This window comes from Trachypithecus francoisi, unplaced genomic scaffold, assembly GCF_009764315.1.
Source record: "Trachypithecus francoisi isolate TF-2019V2 unplaced genomic scaffold, Tfra_2.0 Lachesis_group0, whole genome shotgun sequence".
Taxonomy (NCBI): domain Eukaryota; kingdom Metazoa; phylum Chordata; class Mammalia; order Primates; family Cercopithecidae; genus Trachypithecus; species Trachypithecus francoisi.
The window spans coordinates 11,347,725-11,374,674 of NW_022681453.1; the positions used below are offsets into that span (position 1 = coordinate 11,347,725).

Sequence of the window (26,950 nt, forward strand, 5' to 3'; positions counted from 1 at the left end):
ATGGAAGGCATTGAGTCAATCAACCTTTCTACTGTGTTTGCATTGTTTTCACAATCTGAAGAGTGTGATAGAATGTTCCTCATCTGCATTTTCCATCAAGGCTAGAAGATAGATTTAATTAAAATTCATGTATACAATCAGCCAGTTCCTACTAAATAAAAACTTGATGCTAGGCTGTAGGTGCTTCATAGACATAAGACTGGTTCCTCCTAGCAAGAATGTATCTGTCTTTGGAGCAATTCCAAACTGTAAACAAATTTGAAATATCAGAACAAAATGAGTACTGAAATACAGTTAACAGCAATACATCATGAAACAAATAAAGCAAAAAATAATGCTTCATAGTGTCAGGAGGGAAAATACTACTTCTGGATGCAGTAGCATTTAATTTGGCAAGAAGGATGAGTCAGTATCCAACAGCAAAGATGACTGGAGAGTGTATGCAACCGAGGTAATGTTACGCCACCTTTACTTTAACAAGGTCTCTGCTCAGATGTCACCTTCTTGGAGCACACCTTGCTCTCATCTCCCACATTATTATAGTTACCCTGTTAGCAAATCCTCTTAAAGTATTTTGCACACAGTTATCTTTTTTTGATAAAATTATAATAGATATTAACCAATTCTAGTGACTCAGTATATTTTAGAGTTGGGAAGGTAATGAGATAATCCTAAAACAAAAAGATGATTTAACTGAATAAATTAAATTAAATTGAGAGGCCAAGGTGGATTGCTTGAGCCCAGGAGTTCAAGACCCACGTGGGGAAACAGGAAGACCCCCATCTCTACAAAAAAATTAAAAAATTAGCCAGGTGTGGTGGTGTATGCCTGTAGTCCCAGCTACTTGGGAGGCTGAGCTGGGAGGATTGCTTAAGCCCAGAAGGTTGAGACTGCAGTTAGCCATGTTTACGCCACTGCACTCCAGCCTGCACAATAGAGCAAGACCCTGTTTCAAAAAAAAAAAAATAAAATAAAAATAAAAAAAGTTAAAAGGAGTTTTATTCATATCCTTTTACTATTTTTCACTAAAACAGCATACATATTTTACTAAAATGGCATACATATTTTATTTATTTGGTAAGATGTTTTCTATAATTTTTCAACTAAGTGATAGGTAAATGGAAGTTTTGTAGGACGTTTTAATATTCTGAACATGACAAACTGACTCGCCTAAATAGAGAAATGGTCTAAGAAAAAATGTAATAATTCCATTTTTAAAAAAAAAAATAAATTTAAAAAACAGTGAATATTACTAAACTAGAAATCTCTGAAAAGCCAGGCAAAGTCTCCTATTATCTTACCACTAAAATTACTTTCCTGTGTGATTAAATCTTTTTTTTTTTTTTTTTTTTGAGACGGAGTCTCGCTCTGTCGCCCAGGCTGGAGTGCAGTGGCGGATCTCAGCTCACTGCAAGCTCCGCCTCCCGGGTTTACGCCATTCTCTCGCCTCAGCCTCCCGAGTAGCTGGGACTACAGGCGCCCGCCATCTCGCCCGGCTAATTTTTTGTATTTTTTTTAGTAGAGACGGGGTTTCACCGTGTTAGCCAGGATGGTCTCGATCTCCTGACCTCGTGATCCGCCCGTCTCGGCCTCCCAAAGTGCTGGGATTACAGGCTTGAGCCACCGCGCCCGGCCTAAATCATTTTTGAAAAAATGCTTTGTAAATATATAACACTTTATACTTCACTTAATTATTTCCTAATTATTGAAACATTTCCTAAGTATTGAGACCAGGATTTTGCCATTATAAAAATGCTGCAATGAACATGTTTATTCAAAAATATTTTTTCAATATTCAAGTTAATTTTTAAGGATAAAGTGAGTTAGACATTAAGTAGGGTAGTCATATCATTGTATTCCAGAAGAGAATGTAGTTTTAATTTTATTCTAAATTATTTTGTGGTATAAAGCGATTTGGACTAGTGAGGGAGGAGAGAAATACTAGATCAGTGTCTATACAGATGGAATTACAAACTCTGCATATTTCGTTTTAGTCATTACACTGTAAGGTTCTTGCCATTGATCCTGGTATAGCATCATATACAGTATATAACTAGATTCTAATATATGTTGAGGTAGTACTAATTTAAGCATTCAAAAACCTATGATGTAACATGTTATAGAAATATACTTGTGTCGCTGAAATGTTACGAGGTATTATTTTGATAAATATAATATAAATATTTAAAATACATTATTTAGTGGTACCTTCATTCTATTACTTGATCTTCAACACAGTTAAAATATTTGAAGGGGGATTTAGAGTTAAGCTTAGATATGTCTAAATGGTTACTTTCATATTGGGTCTAAATGGGCTAGGTGGTGTCTGTGACCATATTAAACTGAAGTAAGAACTATACAAAATTTCCAGATTGTCTGAAACAAAATTTTCAGATTGACCATATCAAATTGAAATAAGAACTATACAAAATTTTCAGAGTTAATAAAAAAGTACTTGATTCTGTTTTTTAAATACTACAAATGAAGTAACAGCAGGATTTGCGGTGGTGGTAAATTAGAAGATAGTTTCATTGCTAAACTACAGATAATATAAATGAATGGAGATAGTGTGTACCTGGCTACTTTGAAAGGGAGGTGTAATCCGAGAACTAGGAAAAAGTTGAATAAGTGGAGTGATTTTTAAAATGGATAAATAGCAATCATAGTTAACATGTATCAATTACTTGCTATAAACCAAGCACCTTTCTAAGTTCTTTTTATGTATTAGCCCAGTTCTTTCCTCCAGTCATTAAACCAGAATGTCTGCTTGCTGGTAGGAACCAGTTATCTGGGGGATCGTATAAAAGTATTGATACTTTTATTGAGTTTTATTTTAAAAGTATCAATACTTTTAAAAGATCCCCCCGATAATTCCAGTTTGCAGCGAAGTCTGGAAACCACTCAACAATGGTGCAGTATTGATATTCTTGTACTTATAAAGTGGAAACTGAGTCACAGAGAAGTAATTTGCCAAGGTCAAAGAGCTGACACGATTCCAGGTGTTCTGGTTTTTGAGCCCTTCTTCAACCACTGCAATGTCTCCCCAGTGCTTTAGTGACTAGTTCCTGTAAGAAAGCAGCTAGTATTCAAAAGTATGTCTCAGTGAAATAATAGATTGCTATGTCACTCACCTTTAGTGTCATTCCCAACTTTAAATTCCGTGAGTACCAAGGGTATGTGATGAAGTAATAGCTCTAGCAAATGATTTTGTTCTCCAAATGAAAAACGAATGACTTCTAACAGAGTTCCATTCTGTGAGCTGAGGACCCCTAGTGGGTCCTCCTTGTAATAACTCTTCTGAAAATAATTTTTCAGATGCATGTATATGCTGTTACGATTAACAAAATAGTTTCATTTAAAGTACCGCAAAAATTACAAGAACTTCTAGTTATTGAATTTTTTTTCAATGAAAAGATTTCCAAAATATCACTAAACGGAAAGAGCCGGATGTCTTGATATTACTCAAAAAAGGCTGTGAACTCCTGCTTTAGACTCTCATCTTCAGGGCAGCCATTCTTTTTGACAAGCGGCACCCAGAACAGTTGGACCTACTGAAAATAATAGAATTGTCCTTTAGAACTCAACCAGTAACAGAACTGTATTGATTATGACTAATACACCTATTTTTATTACAATACATTTTAGAAAAATGGCATCAGCCTACAAATGAGCATTTGTAACCCTTGACTAAATACCAAGTGCCAGTCAGCATAAAGTAGAACTAAATGATACAATGTGCATATTCTTCATGTTGAAACTTTGGCATTCACTGGCTATCTGTAGAAATTGCAAAGCTTATAAAACTATTTCAATCGGCACTTAAAGTGCCAGACAGGGAAAGGCAAGAATTTCAGAAAACATTGGGCACAGGATGGCAATATATCCTGATATAGATTCTTTCTCTCATTATCAAAGGATAATTAGTGAGAAAGACAACAAACGCCTTCCTTGCAGTTGCAATCAGTTAAAACCAGGTAACAAACTTACACATCAATATGTTTGTAAAGATACATATTCATGAATACATGAAACTCGCAAAAATAATTTAGTATTCAATCTCAGATACACAAATATACTTAAGAAAGAGAAGTTTTATTAGGGCAATTTCACTTTATTTTTCCATACAGCAAAGTCAACTACCGCAGTAATAATAAAATAAGCATAAAACAAATTGCAGCCCAAGACAAAATACATAATTTTAAGCAACTACAAGCAGAAAGTAAGTTGTGATTACATAATAGTAAAACCAAGCACATTTGTCCTTTCAGCAGATGAAAGTGGTAGGGTTGCTGATAAGTGCAACATTATTAACCAGCTGGAGTGAAGGCTGGATACACTAATTCTTTTAACAAGTGCCCATTATCACATTTTGCATTTTTGAGTGCTTCTGAGTTGAAAATTAAAACTGTGAAATTTGAACTGCGTTTTATTTTTCACCTGCTGAAAGAACAGGATCCTACAGCAATTAAAAAACAATCACATAACAACTATAGCTACAGTGTGCTGTTTGGTTTGCCTGTTTATGATTTAAATTTTGTGACAGTCAATACTTGTTTTGAAGATTTTTTTGTGAACAATAAACCACTGAAATTGGCAGAAACTGATCTGAATATATGTTCTTAGTATAGTTCTTTCTCTCTTTTTTTGTTGAAGTTTTAAACATGCAGTAGTTTTGAAAAATGTAAGGAATATCTGATCCATGATTTCACCTTAATGGTAGAAGTACCTGCTATTTTTGGTAATGATCTTCAGGCAGATTTGGCCCCATGGAGTTTTTGTCAGTCATGAGGGTTTGAAAGGATGGCGTATCTTTCCAGTTGAAAAAATCCTGGCAAACTACAAGCTGTCCACAAGAAAGCAAAGCAACATGTTTGAAGGGGTATGGAGTGCTAACTCTGTGCCACTTTTGCAAGCAATTTTGCTCAGTCTGTCATTGTATTAGCCTTAACAAAACTCCTTGTAATTATAGACGTTTTTATTCAAAATAAGATCTTACTATTATACAGGTTTCTCTCTTTTGACTATATACAGAAGTGCAAAAAGTCAACCTTCTCTCTAGACGTTCCAACATGCTAAATTGCAGCATAATCAACCCTCAAGAGTTTGCACACACGCTATAATTTTCATTACGTAAACTTTGAGTATTTGGATTATCAACAAAAAGTCCCTTGTTCTATTTATTGATTATGCAGCTTATTTATAACAAGGCCTGATATTCAGGGATTTCAAAAATATTAAACAATATTTTAACATTTGAAATGGATACAGTAGAAAATAAATTTTATTCTAATATCTAGGATCTAGATCTTCTTATAATAACTAATTACAAACAAAATAAATCATCAAAATATTACTCAATTGTCTGCCAGGATTGTTGCGATAGCAACAACTTAACTTCTTACTTAGCAATGATTATATATTTATAAGATATCCATATAAAAGATCTTTGTTCTTTTAATGAAAACTAGACAAGAACTAACAATGACTGACATTCTTACACTGTAATATTAAATCAGTAAAATATAAATCATTTAGTTAACAATACGAATATTCATATGACACTACATGTAATTCAAAACTGAGTATGTTATGAAGGAAAAACTACTTTTTTTTGTATTTTGAAAAATTCATCGGTAAAATCTAATAAAACAATAGTCTATAAACTGAAATGGTATTCAATTGTTAATAGAAAATGAAAATCTAATAAATGTAGGAAATGAAAAACTACATTTTAACAAGAAAAATAAGTAATATTCTATAATGTAACTAACTACAATAACATGTGAAGTCACCATTACTTTCTTAACACGATTGAAATTACATTGGTATGGGTTCCAACCCGTAATGTAATAATCTAAGGCTTTAATAGATGTACAGTACAATCAGTAAAATCAACACATCAGTCTTATATTAGAAAGCATCTCTCTCAAGCATAAAAACTTGCAGTAAACTTGGAAGTATGGAAAGTTCTATAACTGAACTTTCACTTCTCCCATTCCATACTATAACTACCAGTGACCTGGCCCCTACTTCAGCAATTTTTAGAACTGCTGAACTGAGCAAAAATATCCTTTACTAGCTGCGACATCCAAACCTCAAAAAAAGGAATTCCTTTGGATGATTCCATTCTTAAAAACTGAATGCACATCTATTTTTTTAAATTTTGTAAAAGGCTTTCTAAGGCTATAAGCAGTTAATCTGAACAAAACAAAACAAAACAAAAATCACATATAAAATTCACCCATGTACTTAACCCACCCAATTACTAGGTTAATTAAACATTTCCCATTTTCATATTTTGGTTTATCATGCATCTGATGACAGTGCTGCTTTCTTCTTTGTTTAGAGTCACTATTTTGAATGTGACTGTGATGAAGCATTTAAGCAAACGTGAAACCATTTTTGCAAAGCATTTATAGTCTTTTGACTTTTGACAGAGGCTATAAATAGAAGCAAAATAATTTCCTCAAACATTTCTTGTTACTGTGTCTCAGAAATGGCAATCCCTTTTGAATAACATGTTATACAGTATAGTATGCATAAATATTACACTACAATGCATTAAAATAATTTTACATATATCTATTATATATATCTCCAGTATGTGTGAGTTTATCTGTATTGAGAGAGTTTGTGTTGTGCTGTCTATTGTTACTGTAAAGTTAAATTGGCCATTTCTGAGACAGCTTTGGTTTCAAAAAAAAAAAAAAAAGAAAAAAAAAGAAAAAAGAATGGTGCCCTTTGACTGATTAGTACTAGCAAATATGCAACAAAATGTGGCTCTGAAAACAATAACACTGAAGAAATAATACTCTAATTTGATGTACAGTCTATGGCACTTCATGAGAATCCTTAACAACATGGTACTTAAAGCCATGATGTGCTTTAAAATATACACAGTTGTGGTTTTGCTTGGCACATTCATCTCTGTCAGATCCCTCCCTCACCACGTCTTACAATCTATTACATTAAAAATATTACTCTTAAACAAAAATGACTGTGCATGCACGCTCTCATCTATAATGGCAATTTTAAATACAAGGTGCACCTTTGTTATTTGTAAACCTTGAAAGAAATAAACTTATTTTTAAAAAATTATATCTTGGTCTACAGACGTACCAATACATAATAGAATCATGGTTACACCACAGTCTGTCTTTTCAAGATGGCATGAATATATAGGAAACTAATTAGGTATGCATCTTTGAATGCATAACTCTGTGCTAGAAAAGAAAGACAATGTTGTTCTTTTAGACAGGAATATCACCTCAGCACAAATATCAATTAAATGTACAAAGTGTATAGGCAACAGTGTGCAGTGGATTTCCATGTTGTCTTTTCTTCTGGTTAACATGCAATATGTGGATGTCTTGTGGCTGAGGAACTTTTGTGTGTGTTGCTTGACGATATATACAATATGGCTAATGACCTCATCCTTTACTCTAACCAAGCACACTGTCCTTTCCTCTTTAGCATGATCTACAAGGGAAAAAGAGATAATCTTTGTTAGAACAGATAGTATCTAAAAGCAGTTTCTAATATACATTTAATATGAACATTTTCTTTTTGATTAACCAGTATATTCACAAGTTATTATATCTTCATATAAAAACAAAAACCATTTCACAAGAGTAGACAGAACAAAATCTGTCTATCATCTCTATACGAACGAAATAATGTGTACAATTTAATAAAACTGTAGAATGTGCTAAAAAATTTACCAATCCTAAACTAAAAGTATAAAATACATTTGCAGAATCAAGGGGCATAATATACAGAGCTCTTTTTCAGCACAATTGTTGTAGGGCAAAATTTAAACTTACTTCTTTTCTGAAGTTTAATAAGGTTTCAAGAGTAAAGGTCTGGTCTACAAAATTAAAATTCATGTCATATGTTCTATTAAACAAGATTTATTCTATTTGGGTGCTTGATTAGCATAATGCATGTTTGGAAAAAAAAAGAATGATACTTTAAGTGATGGCTTTGGATAATTCAGTTTGTTGAACTTTTTTCTCCTAAGAAAATAAAAATCATTCTTTTTGAATTACAGAATTATTACTCATGAATTAAGTTGTAATAGATACTACAATGTACTTGTGGATTAACAGTTCCAGTTTTTATAAGAAATTTGTTCTCAGCAGGGAATCTTTACATATATTAAAAGTATGCTTCACAATACTACCTTGAAAATGAAAGAAGTCACAATCTAGTGACTCAAAAATCAGTTTAAATGTTGCAACTCCTCATGAAGATGAGCAACCGTTTGTTAAATGAACAGAACATTAAATGCTTAAGCTTCAAAGACAAATCTACTGGTTTGCTAATTATTTTTACAATTTTTTTTCAACCTAGATTATTGCTAAGAAATAGAATACAGTTAAATATATACATACCAAACACACCTAATTGACTATAAGAGCTTGAAACAGATTGTTTTGGCATGTCAAACAAACTCTTCTTCTAAACCAACAACACTACAAAGTAATGCTGCTGCTTCTATAAATGTGGCTACTGTTCAGAATCTGAACCTTTTTATCAGAACTGTTTTGAGAAAACTTATGAAATAGACAAAAATCAGTTTTAATAATTCACGACTGCAGCATGTCTTTGGCAGTACTTTTCCGATTGAGCCTATCATTTCTTTCTTAAATGGCTATTGAATTCTGCCTATCCTCCTTTCTTGCATGGGCTTTGACTTTGTCCAGCTTTGCTACAGATTAACATCACAAGAGTTTCTGAGTTGGTTCTCAGCCACCATCGTTTCCTGACTTGGCACACTGTCCTTCTTTTACAAGGCCTTTACACCTCCACTGTCTTTAGAACAACACCCTCATTGTCCAAATTCATTTGTTTATGGATCCTGTTGGGAATAGCTGCTCCTCATCTTTGCTCTAAGAGAAATTTCTTCAAACCTCTCTTATTTTAATATATTATCCTGATATTCCTTACATCTTTATCTTATTGTCTATTTATCTTTATCTCCTTGTCATGGTAACTAACACAATGTAGCACCAAAAACTCATTTGTAAATATGCTAATACACAGATAAAAAAAGGAAGCAACAAAGAATGGTCACCCATCTTAACCAATTTCAGTTTTAAGCATAATGTCTCTTTCTAAATATAAAAATAAGTAATTAACAACCATCTGAGCACATGTTATAACTTGAATGCACACATACTGGACAAAATGTATTCCTATGGATGAAAAATGGGCACCTTTGTAAGTATTTAAGACAGTGTTTTTAAAGACAAAATACAAGACATTTTAAAGACGAAATACAAGACTTTCAAACCATTTTAAAAATGTTGCAATGGCAACATTTTCAGAATTATATGATCCTCTGAGGTAACTACTTTAAAGTACCTAATGAATTTGAATATGTAGATTTGTGTGTACACATATATGTGATTATGTGTATATATTTATTTAAAGTCAGACTCATTACTTTGTTTTTTTTTTTTTTTTTTGAGACAGGTCTTGCTCTGTTGCCCAGGCTGGATGGAGTGCAGTGGCACAACTGTGGCTCATTGTAGCCTCAACCTCCTGGGCTCAAGTGCTCCTCCCACCTAAGCTTCCTGAGTAGCTGGAACTATAGGAGTGTGCCACCATATGCAGCTGATTGTTTTGTATTTTTTGTAGGACAGGGTTTGACCATGTTGCCCAGGCTAGTCTCAAATTCCTGGGCTCGAGCAATCCACCCACCTTAGCCTCCCAAAGTGCTTGGATTACAAGTGTGAGCCACCACACTTAGCCAAACTCATTATATTCTAATGCCCCTGTGTATGGTGGTGCATGGGATGAAGTGAGTACATGGTCCCATTTAAGGTTTAGGCAAAGAATAAGAAAAAAAAAAAAAGTGATAATCTACGCCAGGGGTCAGCCAAAATACTGCCTGTGGGCCAAATGTGATGTACTGCCTGTTTCTGTAAATAAAGTTTTACTGGAACACAGCCACACCCATTTTTCACATGTGGTCTCTGGCTGCTTTCATGATACAATGGCAGAGGAGAGTAGCTGCAACAGAAACCATATGGCCCACACAGCAAAAACACTTACTGTCTGACCCTATAAGAAAGTTTGCCAACCCTTGACCTATACCTTCTAATTACTTTTTGGTCATACGTTTTATGTTTGTGTTTATTTCTAATCAGAAATTTAAAAATTTATTTTCTCTTGATACTTTGTATATTTAAGTGATATTAACCTATTTGTTATAAATGTCTGATAAAATTCCTCACAACCCATTTAAGATAAAAATGTGACCTGTATATAAATATTTTCTCAGAGATTTTGCAAAATTTTAAGTGCACTATACGATTGCTATCTTAAAAAAACCCACCACAAATATGCTACTATATATTACATAATGAACTTACTGTTTAGTGATGAAAATTCTACATCTGGGTAACATACTTGTGGCTAGTCAGATGTTCGGCAGATATTATGGGTATCTAGCAAATAAAAAATTATTTAATGAATGATCCATGCAAGCAAGCCAACAATCAAGAGATGAAAACATTTTAATATTAAATTTTTAAAGAAAAGTGAAATTCAGCTGTGAGGTGATAGTCCTTATCTGGTCAACATAATAGTAAGTTAATGTAAACTTAAATGCCAAAGTAGCAACTAACTTTAAAATCTTCATGTTAAATACTATTCTATAAATGTTACCAGCTTTTAGGAAATAAGATAAGTAAAACTATCAAAAATTCATGCAGAGCAGTAATTGAAAGAAGCCCTTTTTGTTGGCCTACACACACACACACACACACACCCCTGTGGTTTCAGTTACTTAGTAATCATTCAGAAATCAGATAAGGAAATGTCTTGCCTATTTTTGTGCAACCAAATTTCTGACATTTTCGTTCAAATTAGGGTGTCTAACTTTTTTTTTCCAAATTAAAAATACCAGGTAAGAATTATAAAGCAGTAATTCAAAGAACTAGGTAAGAGTCTAATTTTACTTCAGAACATATTTCTGAATCCTGATGGCACCTTTTATTGTATTTTAAATGGGCAAGAGAATTAGAGAACTTGAGAGAAAATACAGTAAGAAACCAATATAGAGCTGACTTATTTCAATAGTTCCCAAAGTTAGAACTTCAAATTTGCAGCTTGATCTTTCAACCCGAAATTAATGGCTGCTAACCTGAGAGAGGCAGCACAATAGATTGAGACTGTCAGAGGACTGAAGACACGGGTTCTACCCCTAGAGATCCATTTACTGGCTGTGTGACCCTGAGCAAAGCAACTCATTACTCTACGCTTACGTTTCTTCTATAAAATGATACTAATCCCATTTCAGCAATGTTGTTGGGAGAATAATGAAATCACATACACAAAGGCATTTTGTTGCTGTTTTTTCAATTTAGACATCTTAGGCTAATTCAACATACTACAATCCACAGTCTGGCGTGTATATTAATATGTCCCTGTTTTATTTCCAGTTCTCAGCTGACATTTTTACACAATTTTACAGCATTGGCAAATGGCACGAAAATGTGCTCCAAGCATAATGAAGCTTCTCATACCATTTTTCCTGCTGCTGCAGGACAGGATGTTGCACCCAACAGTGTAGAAGCATCAAGGATGGGGCTGTCGAAACATACCAAGGACCTTCAACACCAATCGATGCAGATGAAGGGCCAGCTATAAACTTCTGCATGCATGCAGGCTGCATTTTGTGGCATCAGCTATTTCCAGCATTGCTAATGTACTGTAGGCATATACATATGTATGTATATGTAGATATAATATATGTGTGTATATATATATCCATTCCCTTTTCTTTCTTTTGGTTGTCAAATAGTATGAAGACCCAAGATTATGCATGAAATGGTCACAGCACAATGCAAAAAGTAAAGTGTCCCCTACAACCCAGGTGGCCAAGGGCATGTTGAAATTTGCTCTGCTATAGTTCTGCTTACACCAGCAATTCTACGGTCATACATGGTACACGCATGAGAGTTATCACTGATTTGCACCACAGATGGATTGTACTGAATCCATCGTGATAGTTCTACCAAAGATTACTTATTAACATGCCACATATGCACCATCTAGCATTCTTGTAAATGAGTCTGATGTGTTCACATAAACCCAGGGCTATTTTGACAAGCTTCTGAAAAATTAATGATTCTTTGCCAAGAATGTTCAAAGCTTGACTGAAACGTTAAATTGATTTTTGTATTGTGATTTTGAAAGTTCTGAATGGTTGTACTAATGGCTGAATGTTCATCAACAGTACGTGATGTATTTTAGAACAAGGGTGGCTACTCCTCACAGTAATAACAACAAATCGATGTCTTAATTGGTCTTCCCTTTCCAAGGGGGAACATGTTGATTTTCATCTGATATTAATTCTTTTGAGACTCATTTGAGTACATTTAACCTTCACCTGTGGATTATCTGAAATGTGGCTTGGCTCTATTTTTTTCATACACTGTCAACTCTATTGAAGCACAAATCTATTTTACATAAATGAAACTTGAAATCAACCAGTATTTTCTAGAAAATATTTTTAAGTAGAATCAGAAAATGCTGGGTGAATAAATGTCAATTTTTAAATTTTAAATATTTTAAATCATCATTTATTTTTAAATAGTTATTGTATATCATAAAATTTAAATTTATGAAACAAATCCCTTTCACTTGAAAGTACCCTGCATAATTGTTACTCTATAAACTTGCATGGAATACAGAATGACTGTCAATTTGCCATACTTAATTTCTTTTCTTTTCATTCATAAATCTCCAACATTTATGCAGGGTAATTATAAAAATAAGAGCATTTAGGATTTTTCTTTCACTGAAAGCATTGAGAATAAAAGCTTAGAAATGCTATACACAAACAATTTGTTTTGAATCTGCTTATTAAATGATTCAGATTATAATGAATTTATAACAAACTTATTTACAAGAGCGGTCATTTGTGGCATATGTAATACATTTAAATATTTTACTTTCTATTAATCATTTAGGCAATAACTAAGAAACTGTATATACCAAATGTTTTAAGTAAAAACCTTAAGATGGCCTCTATTTTTGATTGGTCAAAACACCTGCAAGATTGGTTGGAACCAATGAGAATTGCTTGTGTAAATATCATTTTAGTAGCTTCAGAAATGGAGCTGCGACAACTTTGGAGCACTTATAAATGGCATAAAAGCATTCTGCTGCTCATCATAGAATGTGTAGGCCAACAAGAGGTATCTTTGAAACCCCATGCTTATTAAAGCACCCTCTACAGCCCTCACGTACATACGATTCCCACTGACCTCAATGGGAAATCCACATGCGTAAGGGCTGTTGGATTGAGCCCTATTAGAGTTGTTTTTTAAGAAACAAAGCTGTAAATTAGCAAACCTGGTTGGCTGTGGCTGTTGCAGCGAAGGGAACACTTGTGGCAGATGTTGTTGCTGCGGACACAGTGGCTGGCGTAGCACCGTGCACCATGGGAACTTTCGGAGGGAAAATCATATAAGCGAACATACAGAAGAGTGTAGCAATATGGAAACCATGGCAACATGGAAGAGATAATTGGGCATGGTATTTATCACAGCAATAAGCCATGTGACAGGACATCATCACCAGCGAGTGACATGCAATCACAGCGCAAAGCAGGACAACATTCCAAGGAGAGAAGGGGAGGAGGGATGAAAGAGAAAAAAAAGGGGGAAAAAAGCTTGTTACCATCAAATCAAGAAAATTGACATAAACAGGCTTAATATGCTAAGTCAAAAACAAGAATTTTATATAGTGTTCATAGTCAGACATTCAAAATCTAAGTCAAAATACAAGTATTTACTTCATATATACAGTTATCTGTTTGAATGAAAGTATTTTTTTCTCATTTACTATTATAAAAATATACAGTATATTACTTTCATGAAATAGATTTTTTTTACACACCAGAACTCATAGTCCAATCAAAATCCACCAAAGGTGACTAAAGGAAACTCGTGTGTGTAAAGAAAACGTTTATGTGAGTCCATGTCAATTAAATAGAAAATGGCATTTAATTGACAGGTGTTAGTAAAGGGGAAATGGACTTGCCCAATAGATATAAGTTAAACTTAGCAGTGGATTTTGAGGGGCTGTGAGGTACACCATAGGTTTAAGATAATCAAGAAACAAAGCTGGCACCTACCAACACTTGTAGCGGGTGTCATGCACAATATTGAGCCTGCCCATCATGCATTGCAACAGGAAGGTGGATTTGAAAAGGGAAAAGAATTAAAACATCCCATCACACGTGTAATTAGAAAATTCATTTGAACAAAGAAGAAAAATTGTTATTATGGGAACAGTGGCATGTAACTGTCAGCACAATCAAATCATACAATAGCACAGTGATCAATTAGAACTAGTCTCAAGTGAAGAATAAAAGCCAGTTTAACTGTGTGCTGGTACACTTTGTTTCTCTTAATTGTTGCCTATAAACAAAAGTATTTTGGAAGTAATTTAAATCCACTTAGTTCTTTTAAAAATAATATTGTAATTTGTTTTGTTTTAATCTGATTACTAACCATCTGGTCGTTTTGCTATTTCTGACTTTAACTTATGAATGCCTTAACATTTTCTTTATATCAGGCACATATTAACTTATTAAAGATATTATTTATTATTAAATACTAAATAATTCAATGTACAAAACTGACTTAACAACATAATGAAACCCAAACATTCATTTTCATCCCTTTTGTTTTATTTTCCTGTTCATTGTAGCAGCAACCATATAAACATGAAAGGGGTTGTGATTATTCATACAGGATTTGTATTTGGAGGGATGCCAAGCAATAAATTTTACATAAAAAAGTGAAATTTCTGCATTTCCTTAGTTTGAAATTAAAATGTAGGACAAGCATTAAGGGGGAATATAATTCCTTATAAATATCAAATTGGTTTACTTCATGGTATCTAGGAAATCAGAGTGGTTTTCATTGCTGGTTCAGACCTTCAAGACTTCTGGGAGTAGCAAATGTTCTACAAAATTTCACACACAAGAAACTGCTAATTAGACTTCAATAAAAACCTTGAGTGGGAGATAGTGAAGATACATACATCACATACGGGGTGTTAGCACTGATGCTGACAATTGTTCAACCATGATAAGCAAAAATAAATGTTGCATATATAGATAGTCTTTGTTCTCTTTGACATGTAAATATTGAAAATTTAACTTATTTTACCAAGTACGAAGCACTTTCCCATATGCAGAACCACTGTTCTTTCTATGGGATTATTTTAGAATTCTAGGTTTTAAAATATCAAAGGATTTTATATTTCTATCTAAATCTTGGCATATCCTGTTTAAATACTAGCAGCATCTGGGACGAACATTTGTTAGAAAAATATCTGCCAAATGAATCTTGTCAGAGATGGCCCTATAAAATAAAGCTGCCATTGAGAAACTCAACTTAAACACGGATTACTTAACTGGCATCCCTGTAACAGCTGCAATTAGTTTGTCATCACAATTAGACTGTGGGCACAGTGATCAATGATTAAACTCTGTAATGAATCTGGGGACACATCCTATCAAGTGGAATAATATTTTATTGACAAGCATTAAGACCCTTGAAGATCTCTGTCATTTGCTACTACTACTGAGTCAAAGACTTGTGAAAGACAAACAGAAACAAGCCAGTAATAACAAAGAAGTTATAATAATTTGAGACAGTAGAGCAAGCAAAACTTAATACCAGATCTACATCTTATAAAATCATCCACTGTCTTAATGGTAGGGTGAGAGAATTGGAAAAGAAATGATGAATGATAAAGAATAATGTGATAATTAAGTAATATTAAAGCCAGTTTAAATATTGTAGAGGTTATATGTTTCAATTATTTATTATTATGCTGAGACTTGCCTACTGCATTTCATCCCATGCATAATTAAGCCTGCACATGCTGAAAATGAGTTAACCTTATACTATCTCTCTAAAACCCTAAAGCTATTATGATTTGAATTTTAGTTTGAGTTATCTTCCTCATTACCATTATAACCAATGCACACAGTTTTGAGAGGGATTTGCAGCAAATAAACATAAGGCAGCAATGAAAATACTAGCCAGGGTGCAATAACTCACAAATATGAGGACATAATGCTGTAGGACCCACTTACCAAAAATGAAAATCACTTTTGAAATGATCTTGGTTTCCATCTTTACTTTACATGGGTTGATTTACAAATAATAATGTGCAAATGGCCAATTTAAATTTTTCCTCAATTTTCGGCACAAAGCAAAATTTAAGTGAATGTATTTGTCAATTTCCAATTTCTCCTACAAAGATATTTGCAGAGCAGAATGGGGTGCCTCTAAGAAACGTGTTATTTTAATTGCATGACTTTTTAAATCAAAAATTTTAATTGATATGTAGTAAAATGTAGGAAAAACTAGGATGATAATTTACAAATAAGATGTATGCATACTTAAAATTACTTGGCATAGAAGGGAAATAAGTAGAAGGGAGAAAAAGAATTGTAATGAAGATTTAGTTGGAAGTTAGAATTTCAATGTAATAATTCAGTCCTATTTAGGTTGATTATAAGAAGTATTAAGCTGATTAAGATCTTCTAAAAACAGTGTATATCATTTTAAGACTAAAAGTTAACAATCAGTTGGATTATTCTCAAAATTGGTATCCAAACAAGCAGTACCTTCTTTATTTTTATTAATTATAAGTAATTTACTAATATACATAATTATAAATTATTAAATGTATTAATGATACTAAATGTGACAAATCTTTTTGTTTTTTCTTTCTTTAAACACAACCCTGCCTACCCCTGCCCTTAGACCTACACCACCACCTAAGAAAGTTTCCTGGCCTTTTGTTGCCTTATTCTTGGTAGAGTTGTAATATAAGCCAAAGTAGAAGTTGTTTAAAGCAAATGTATTTTCAGAACTGTTAAAACTCAAAAGCTAACATTGATTGAGGGAGATATGCTAGAGAGGGAGACAAGAGGTGTGATTCTGAAGATGGTAGGTAAGCAAAAATGGTGATCAGGGCAGAGAAAAAAATTCCTCAAGATTGAAGTGGCAGGCAGTGTGCAGCTCCACAGGTAGTTGGGTAGGTAGCCTGTTCTTTCAGAATAGCCCTGCAGACATCAGGCCCTCAAGGGCATGGGAGCCTGGAGGGCACAGACAAGGAAGCCTATATCCAAAGCAAGCACAGAACCTCTGGGGTACCTGTCTTCAAGAGCTCTCGCAAGCATGGACAATGATCGTATCAGCAGTGAGCAGCTGTGACTGATGAATGAAGAATGCATAGTCTGTCTGAGAATACTAGACTGCACAGGACCTCCATTTGAGGTAAGGTCAGGAGAGAGAGGGAGCTGGGGGATGTAGTCCTGGATTCCCAGTAATGCCTGTTATTTCTCTCAACCCAGGGAGACAGAGATCAGAGTTCAGAACTAGAATTAATTTCAATGAAAACAAATGGTGTAAAGGAAAGTGGTATTTCTTATACACCCTAATTTCATGAGTGAAAATTCATTACCTATAATATATATAGATCCTAAATTATGTATGATATCTACAAATAATCAATCTGGTCCTGAAAAGGGAAGGTTAAAACAAGTATATATCTAAATTTGAGAAAACAAAACTTTAATATGAATTTAACCTAATACTTATATTTATCTTTAAATAGGGTATTAAGTGTGAAACACCATGGAGTTAGGTGATCAGTAAGGGCTACTTCCACTCTCCCAAATCATTTTTAAGGTCTTTGTGTAATAAGCTCATAGATATTAAGAGATTAACCAAGTCAGCCTGACTTAAGTTCAAGTTGTACTTAAATCTAAACCTTACAAAAGCCGTTTAACTTGGGAAAAATCACTGTACCTTAGTAGGCTCCAAATTACTCATTGGTAAAACGAAAATATTAATGCCAATCTTTTGGGCGTTGTGAAAAAAAAATGAGATAATATATGCAAAGCACTCAGTGCAGCATGAAACCAGAGCAACCATTCAATAAAATGTAACTCTTTTGAACAAAATGTGTGAAACAATCTGGCCTAAGGCAATACGGAATTGTAAGGCTTGGAACTGAAGGGTACAGTGTGTGTCCTATCTAAAGGATTTACATTTAGTTTTCATGTAAACACTCTTAAACAAAAATATTTCTAGATCCTACATTTTACCCTTGGGCCATGAGTTTGCAATCTTTCACATAAATACTGGTATGCAGTGGCATACATTATTGAATGAATAAATGAAAAGATGGGTGGATAGGTAAATGGGGGGATGAATACATGAATGAAAACAGAAGGACAGAGGAAGGAGGAAGGAAAAAAGGATAAGAGAGGAAAGGAGAGGGGAGAACAGAATGATAGGAGGATGTATGTATGTATGGCTGAATGATGCTTAGATGGGTAATGTCCATATTAAATCCAATTCTGTTCTTAAAAGTTAAAGCAAGCAGTAATTTTTCTTAGTTAGCTGGCTGGCTTGTCACTGAACCCTGATCTTTTGCCAGAAACCTACTCTGTATACGCAGCCACCTGCTCTAAGAATTTAGCTAACCATGCTTCACTGTAATATGAATAAAATACACCTACACATCTGCAGTTATCATTGAAGCAACCGACTATAGACATCTAAAATTCTGAGCTGCAAAAAAAATAAAAGAACTCCATTTTTTTTCCCAGTTCCAATAAAGCCTTCAAAGTGTACCTTCCAAATTATTAAACTGTGATCAGATCAGATTCCTTGATCATCTATTTCTGTATTATTTGTCTGCAGAACAACCAAACTTTGGAAAACGGAATTCCTTTTCTCCCAGGTATTAGACATGAGATAACATGTGAATTTGTGGTTAAGATACATTTCCTTTAGTTCTCAAAGGGTGTTTTTTAAAAACTGAATTAATTGACAAAATTTAAAAATTGAGAAATTTCACATATAAACTTACAAACGTCCAGAATATCTGGGAAAAAATCATAAGACCTAGCAACACTGTATGTCAGGGCTACTGGGTCAGGCTGTGCGGGTTTCTTACAACCAACCCTACAAGGTATATACACAATCAACTGTGGTTTACACAGTCTATGATGCAAATGGAGCCACAAAGGGTTTGCAGTGGATAGCAGGTACAACCTGCCAGGCAGACAATTCTCTGAGGCAACAAAAGGCAAAGTATGAACATTGACTATACTCTTCAGACTGAGTCTGTGCTCCCCTGTGCCACTCATACCCCACAGCTCCCAATTTATTTCTTGCTTGACTTGTGTTTCCTGCCTGGCCCCTGAGGCTTTTGCATTTACATTCCCTGCATTAGACTTCTTTCCTTTCTGACTGTCTGATAAAGTGGTGGGGCAGAAATAACGATGAGCTATCCATTTTAACCTCTTCAGGTCACAGGGTCAATTTTTGTGCACGCACGTACATATTATATAATGAAAATATTTTAAAATAATCATGGAGTCACTACCTACTTCTACTTCTGATTATGTGATAATAAAGGTCAACGTGCTGCTTCAGGCCCTTAAAACTGAGTTGCAAATAAATGTTATTTTATGTTGCTAACGCAGTAATTTCACACTATATTGATTACATTTGAGAAATGTGTGTATGTGTGTGTGTGTATATATATATATATTTGTTGTTGTTTTGTGTGTGTGTTTTTTTTTTTTTGAGACGGAGTCTCGCTCCTCTGCCCAGGCTGGAGCGCAGTGATGTGATCTCGGCTTGCTGCTCCGCCTCCCTGGTTCAGGCGATTCTCCTGCCTCAGCCTTCCAAGTAGCTGGGATTACAGGCACACATCACCATGTGTGGCTAATTTTTGGATTTTTAGTAGAGACAGGGTTTTGCCGTGTTGGCCAGGCTGGTCTCCAAATCCCAACCTCAAGTGAGCCGCCTGCCTCAGCCTCCCAAAGTGCTGGGATTACAGGCGTGAGTCACCACGCCTGGCCTATATTTGAGAAATATTGATCAAGACTGGAATATCTCTGATGCAAAATGCATCATAATAAATGCAAATATATCTAAAAAATTTTCAGCATATTTCAATTAATGTAGATTTTATTTAAATTAGCAATGCTTACCCTAGCACAGAGAGGCAAGTTTGATTCTGATTTATGAATGAGTTTATTATTTTCCCTAATTTGAACTTTACCTAGCATCTTTGGCTCTATCCACAGACAAAAAGCGATTCTAGGGAGACACTAGTGTCACAAGTAAGGGTCATCAAAAACCTATTCTAGGGAGACACTAGTGTCACCAGTAAGGGTCATCGTACCATGCAACCGATGGTTATACTTGTTCAGAAAAAAACTATAGTCACTTGAGTGTTGTTGAAAAAACTAACATGAAACCTATTTGATAAAATAGATTATTTCAGTTTTCTTTAAATAGCATAGATTTGTTTTTTAGACTTTAGTAGAGAAACTATCATATTTTTTAAGACTAGCCAAGTGCAGTAGTGAGAAGAGGGGAATGAGTAGAATGAGAAGTTCAATCTGTAACTGACGGTGAACAATCAACTGAGATAACTCACTACCGTTGGTCTAGCTGAAACTGTCATTTCTCATGGTAATGTTTTAGCCAATAAAATAAACCGACAAAAATAAGTTTTAATTTCTTCAAAGAGATTATGATAGCTACATATAATCCCTTGAAACTTTGCTCATCTGACTACAGAAAAACTGATGGATTGTTTTTTGGGGGCAGTGAAAATCTAGGGACACAGCAACCTGCACAAGAGCAAAAAGATTAATTTCTGAAAAACTATACATGTTGAGAAGAAAGTTACAATATTACAAAACATAAGAGAAATGTGAGACTACAGGTCAAAATGATTTGATTTTTGTTCCAATATGAACAAACTGCAATTTGAAAGATACTATTTCATGAGTACAAATATCATTTTATCCATATGTCTGGGGCAGTGGCTATCTCAGCTAGTGGCATATTCTAGTTAACTGTTACCTCATATTTATTTTACATATGGATGACTGATTTTCAAAGATGTACTACATAAAAAGTTATGGTTAGTATTAAAAACTCATATAATTTATTCTTTTGTTCATGAATCAAAAACAAATTCACATTCTCTTACAGCATTATGAACCTAATACACTGTAAATACTGCCAATATAGTCTAATATAAAATTGGGAGCTGGATTTTTGACATATATATCTAATCATTAATTTAATTAATAAAATATTTTATTAAGTAAGTCTCTCAAACCATGGTATTCTCAAAATAAGAGTGAAGCGATAAAGAGGAAAGTGAGATTAGAGTTTCTGGTTAGTAAAATTCCAGATAATAATAAGTTTATATGTATTTTCTGAAATAAATTCAGACTGAATAAAAAGAGTAAATTTCCAGGTAATTAAATAAGTAGCTAGTCTGTGTTTTAAACTTTGCAATTTGTGTAATTCTAGATTATGTATACATTACCAAATTGAAAATAAGCTGAAACCACAAATGTAAAACTCCATAATAAATTAAACAGAGGAGCACTTAGGGCTCTTTCAATATTAGCTTAGGAACAGTCAAAATTTTAAGCAGTGTACTGATTGATGCCACTAAGAGCCCTTTTTAAGAGCTCTAGAACACATAGTTTTTTTTTTCATTCTTGACCTTGAAAACAAAAAGGCTGAAAAATAAAAATCAAAACTGAAAGTGTTGTTTTATATAATTTAAATTAACTCTATGGAATAATGAAGGCAAAGGGGTCTTACAGCAAGAAAGTATCATAAAATAGCTTGACAGACATATAACAGTGTGGAGGAAAGAGAAAAACAAGAGAACTATATTTCATTTCCAAATTACACAAACACATATAAATGTATAAAATACTACTGATCCTTAATCCATATTTCATTAAGCTAAAATCCTTACTTTTTGAAGAAAACCACATGAGACACCTCAGATAAGTTTCCATCATTGACCACCTTACCTGACACCTCATCTATAATTACAAACAAACTTGGGGTGTGGTTTATCTGCCCTAACAGTAGGACTCTCTGTAGATCATCAGATTCATTTATTAAGAAACCCCACCCCTTACCTGGTGGGAGAAACGCTGTATGCTGTTGTAACTGCATGTTGGCTAGAGCCTGTTGGTATTGGAAAATACCAGTGTTAAAGACTGCGGTGGCACCGTTGGTTTTTTCAAGAGCAGGCCTCTTTGGTAATGGGGGAAGTACAGCTTGAGGAATTCCCTGTTTAGTGAATGAGTATAAAAAACAAATACCAGTAAAAAGAGAAAAAGAAAAAAGAAAAATCAGTCGAAGGCTAAAATTGTTAGGAAGCATGAGCAAGCAAGCAGCAGAGCACTTAACTACCCGAGGGAAAAAATCCAATGAACAAAAAATTAAAGAAAAAAAAAAAAAGCAAGATAAAAGCTTTAAAGGAAGCATTATTTTTGTCCAAAACAAAATCTCACTAGTACGAGAGCACATGTTATAATGTGTTAAAGTGCTTTAGGTCCCATAATGCTTCAGGCTTTCTGTGAGAAGCCATTGATTTGGGAAAAGAGGAAAAGCCGCACTGCGAGCTCCATGAGGATTGACAAGTATAAGCAATGTTAATAGTTAATTGTACAGAGTGACTGAAACAGATAAAATAAAAACTAACCCACTGCTCCTCCCCCCAGATCTACCTAGACATGCAAATGTCCCAGAGCATGCAAGTTTTTTTCCTTAAATACTGAACTATAAATATTAAAATGTAAATAATTCTACCACTAAAGCCATGCTAACCAAACAGGTACATAAATATACAGTCAAAAATACACTCTTTATGTCCTCCAAGTATTTCTTTAGAACATTCTACAATGTAGTTAAACTGAATGTGGGCTGCTGGGCTTTCAGAATCTTTTATTGTATGATATCCGTCTATGTACTTAGATTAAAGTCTTTCTACTAATTTTGTCAGGAAACCACACTCAGTTTTTTCATTGTACTTTATAACTTTATAACAGAAAAAAGGATATATATTTTAAAGTTGATTTAAAAAAAAAAAAACTTGTATCTACAATAAAGCTACATGCCAAGCTAAAAGGTGAAAGGTCATAGTACCAGGTCAAAGGTTGCCTCGAGGGGTCGCTTCAGTGATTTGACAGCCGACTGAGTCTTAATTAGCAGGCAGCGAGCACATGATGGCAATGGGCCAGTGGGGTTCAAGCGCATTAACATAAACAGCAAGCAGAGGTGCATCATGGGGGCAGCAGTGCATTTTTGGGTAGGTGAGAAAAAACAAATAAAAAAACAAATCATCGGAATGCCATATACAACGAATAACAAGACTAAGCATGCACAATAAAGGCACTACTGAGTTGTTATTGGGAGGATAACTCCTCTTTGTAGTTAATTACAAACAAGATACTCTAACAGAAAAAAAAAAGAGTGAAAGGAAGAGAGGAGGAGAGAGTCTGCCTTCTGTATTTTTGCTCAAGTATCCATAAACAAACACAGAAAAGATCTCTCTCATGATTATATCACTGTTATGAAATACTACACAGTGACTTTTAAAATGAGTATTTCATTGATTTAAGTCATATATTTATGTAAAAAATGACAACATTAAAACAGCTAAGCAAAGAACAAAGAATGGGCTCATTAAAATCAGCTACTAGATCACATTAAAATTTACCTTGATAATATAGTTTAGTAGCTATTCTTAATGATCCAGTTTCTAACTCTTTGAGTACTGCTGTCCCTCTCCTTTCTATATAATGGCATAGTCAAGCTTCTCTAGTGTTAATATTATGTTTATGCCACAATATTATTTCAGACAATCTAGAGAGTATACTACTCAAAATCCTGTAGCTAATTCTAAGAACAATTTTGTTAAACGATTCTCCTAAATAGTTCCGGATCATGTTATTGTTAAAAGCAAGATACATGTGAAGAAGAGCCTTGATGTGCAAAAGAACACACCAAAGGAAAACAATGGCTGATTAGATGGCACACAGAAATAAGAAGACCGAAAATGGCAATATCGTTAAATTGAAAAGGAGACAGGTGGTTCTTTACAAAGCAGAGATTTCAGAAACCCTACATCCAGAATAAGACAGATTAAGAGTTAGGCCAAGGGTAGGAGCAATCTGAACCATTTGAGGAGTTACCCTCACTTCTGTGAAAGTAACTTCTTTATATATTGTCTGGGATACCTGAACAAACATATCTTCAGCAATTTTATTTTAAAAAAGGTTAATAAATGAATAGCTTGTAGTCAGATAGAGTTGCTCACTTTGCTTTTCTGACTGCTAACAAGGAGAGAGCTGATATCTCTACTCACCATGGCAGCTGCAGTGGCTGCAGCCTGTGCAGCTGCAGCCTGGTTGACCTGGTATTGGGCAGCCTTGATCTTGGCTTGCAAATGTGCAGGGGGATGAAAGTATTTGCACTTTTCCCGAGAGCATCTCCCTTTGATGTAATCCATACACACAGTGACTGTGTTGTCATTGGTGTCAATCATTGTGCTGTCAGCAGGATGAGCAAACCGACAATCATTTTCTCCTCTGTTGCAATTGCCACGTTGGTACTCTCGACATACCTATGAGGTCATTAAGTACATGAGGTTTAGTCAACATGAACAAGAAGACGCTTTCTGAAGATTTTAACTTAAAGTGCAAGACTGGTGACAGAAAGCTACAGATGAAAGGGGAAAAATGATTTTCAAACAAGGCAACAAAGTAACTTCAGCATTTCCTAGTTTAGTTACCAATTATAACTCCATTTCAGTATAAATGCCCATAAGAAAATACAGGTATAATATTAATTATGGTAAAAATACAATCTGAAATGGTGTTGATATACTTATTAATTGCAAAGGAAAAATAATAACTTCACAGTAAAGAAACATGGCAAACATCACTTTAACCAAGTGATCAAAATTAGTATCACCAATAATGAGATGTAGTGACACTATGTACCTATTGATACGATACAATGAGAAGGGCACACAATCACAGTAGATGTATTACTGCCTGAATTTAATCAAGATGAAACATCAGATGAAGTGAATGGAAAGATATTTCACTTAATAACCGACTACTACTCTTCCAAAGTGTCAAGGTCATGCAAGACAGACTGAGATACTATCACAAGCTGGAGGATCCTGGAGTCACAGAAAGAATATTGGGAGGACAACTGGTAAAATTTGATTGAAGTCTGTAGATTGGTTAAACAGCACTATATCAATGTTAATTTTTCTGGTCTTAGGAGAGATTTCACAGTTATGCAAGATATTAATATTTAGGTCAATGAAGGCTAGACAGAAACTCTTGGGTCCATTTTTGCAACTCTTGTGTAAATATAAAATTATTTCCAAGTGAAAAATATACAAAATCAAATTTGATAGCTTTTTATGAAAATGTTTCCCGGAGTCATTTTTTGATCTTTAGAGATTCACTTGGTAGCTATACAAAGCAGTAAAAAAAGATTGGTTTTGTTATGTCTGTTTGTTTTATATTTGCCAATTCTGTTAATTTTGCCACCGAGATCTTAGGGAAAAGGCGAAAACATTATTTCTCATTCATCTGCGCAATTTTGACTCTTATTATTTAAAAGCAGTCTTCATTTGGGATACTTTGACCCTTTTACCACAAGAGGGCCATCTAAAACACAGAATGTCCTTTTAATATTTTCCTGCTCTTCCTTCAAGCTTCAAGAAAACAATTTTTAACTGTTCAAAAGTATCCTTTCACAAATAGCAAATGCAGATATCAAGCACTTTATTTTGAAGTTAAGCAAGAAAGAGAAACTGTAACCCTGCTATGACTTAGGAAGCAAAGGTTTTCTTGGATTTATATAAATAAAATGATTGCATTTAAATTTGGGTGTTTTCCCCATATTATATTCATATCCTATTACTGAGGAAAGTGCTTCTTAAAGAAAGAGATACTATAATCTGTACCACGCTACATCTTAAAAAAGAGCATTATAAATGATATCTTGCACTACTTGGAAACCTCAAGCTAGCTAAAGTTTTGTGTTCCAAATACATACAATAAGCCAGTGTCATTCATCACCACATTCAGAGTTATTAAGAACACAAAAACGACTTTAAAAGTTATTCAAGATTCTGGTTTTTTATTAGTGTATTTATCTTATTGAACACAAGAAAAAAAAGTATTACCAAGATTTATAACTTAAAAAGCAAAAATGATCAAGCTGTTACCCAGAATAATTATCCTCCTCTCTGGCTGAACATTAGCATCAGCTATGGAGTTTGCTAAAACAATACCCAGTACCTAATCAAAATTTACTGTATGTGAGGCTCATCACTATACTCAGGAAGAGTATAGTGCCTACCTTAAATAATGATAAAAAGTTTTATGTGTGTATGTGTGTGTGTGTATGTGTGTGTGTGTATGCTAAATATACACTACTGCATAAACAAAAGGGCTATTTTTCTGTTTAAGCAAACCTATGTCAATGCAGGCATCACCAAACAGGAAACTTGCAGAAGGTCTATAAGTGATCTCTCTCAGCTGCTGTTTGCTCCTCAGTAATTCCTGCTTTCTTGAATATGCTCAAAATGAACTGGCAGCAGGGAACTAACACTCTATTTTTCCTATGTAGTTTACTCTTTCCCACATTAACAATAAAGAAGACCTGAAGTTATTTAGGTTCTGTGTGTTCGTACTTGCATGTGTGTGCAGGGGGTGGGGTTCTACAGGTTAAGGATTGGTTTATTATGATCTCATATTCTTTACTCTGCTGTGAGACATTTAGAAAGAATTCTACAAATATTTAAGCAGAGTTAATAACTAAGAATTAGCTCAGTATGTGTCATAAAACCAACCTTCTTTGAGATTAAAAAAACTTAGTCAACTGTTTTTGCATAATATGCATGTTTGACTCTTTCATATTTTTATTTTTTTGCAGCTTATGGTTTTTCCTGACGTAAGAAATGGGACAAAAGAAACATACTGTAATAGCTACTCTCACATTATTCTTGCCTTTGAAAAAATAAAGAAGAG

The 26,950-nt window shown here is 34.1% G+C and overlaps 1 protein-coding gene across 47 annotated transcripts in view; it reads right to left on the reverse strand.

Moving 5' to 3' along the window:
• Positions 1-4,073: 4,073 nt before the first annotated feature.
• Positions 4,074-26,950, reverse strand: part of MBNL1 (muscleblind like splicing regulator 1) — a 227,871-nt gene continuing 204,994 nt past the window's right edge. For 11 of the 47 annotated variants that reach the window (XM_033203826.1, XM_033203984.1, XM_033203973.1 and 8 more), the window contains 7 exons: positions 24,262-24,519; positions 23,040-23,093; positions 22,028-22,181; positions 14,153-14,188; positions 13,369-13,463; positions 10,380-10,454; positions 7,062-7,479 (listed from right to left, as the gene is read on the reverse strand). In XM_033203826.1, the coding sequence (XP_033059717.1) occupies positions 10,398-10,454; positions 13,369-13,463; positions 14,153-14,188; positions 22,028-22,181; positions 23,040-23,093; positions 24,262-24,519 (654 nt within the window). In that variant the 3' untranslated portion in view covers positions 7,062-7,479; positions 10,380-10,397. Of the gene's footprint in view, positions 7,480-10,379; positions 10,455-13,368; positions 13,464-14,152; positions 14,189-22,027; positions 22,182-23,039; positions 23,094-24,261; positions 24,520-26,950 lie in introns of all 47 variants that reach the window. The other 36 variants (XM_033204154.1, XM_033203900.1, XM_033204145.1 and 33 more) reach the window with 10 other exon arrangements.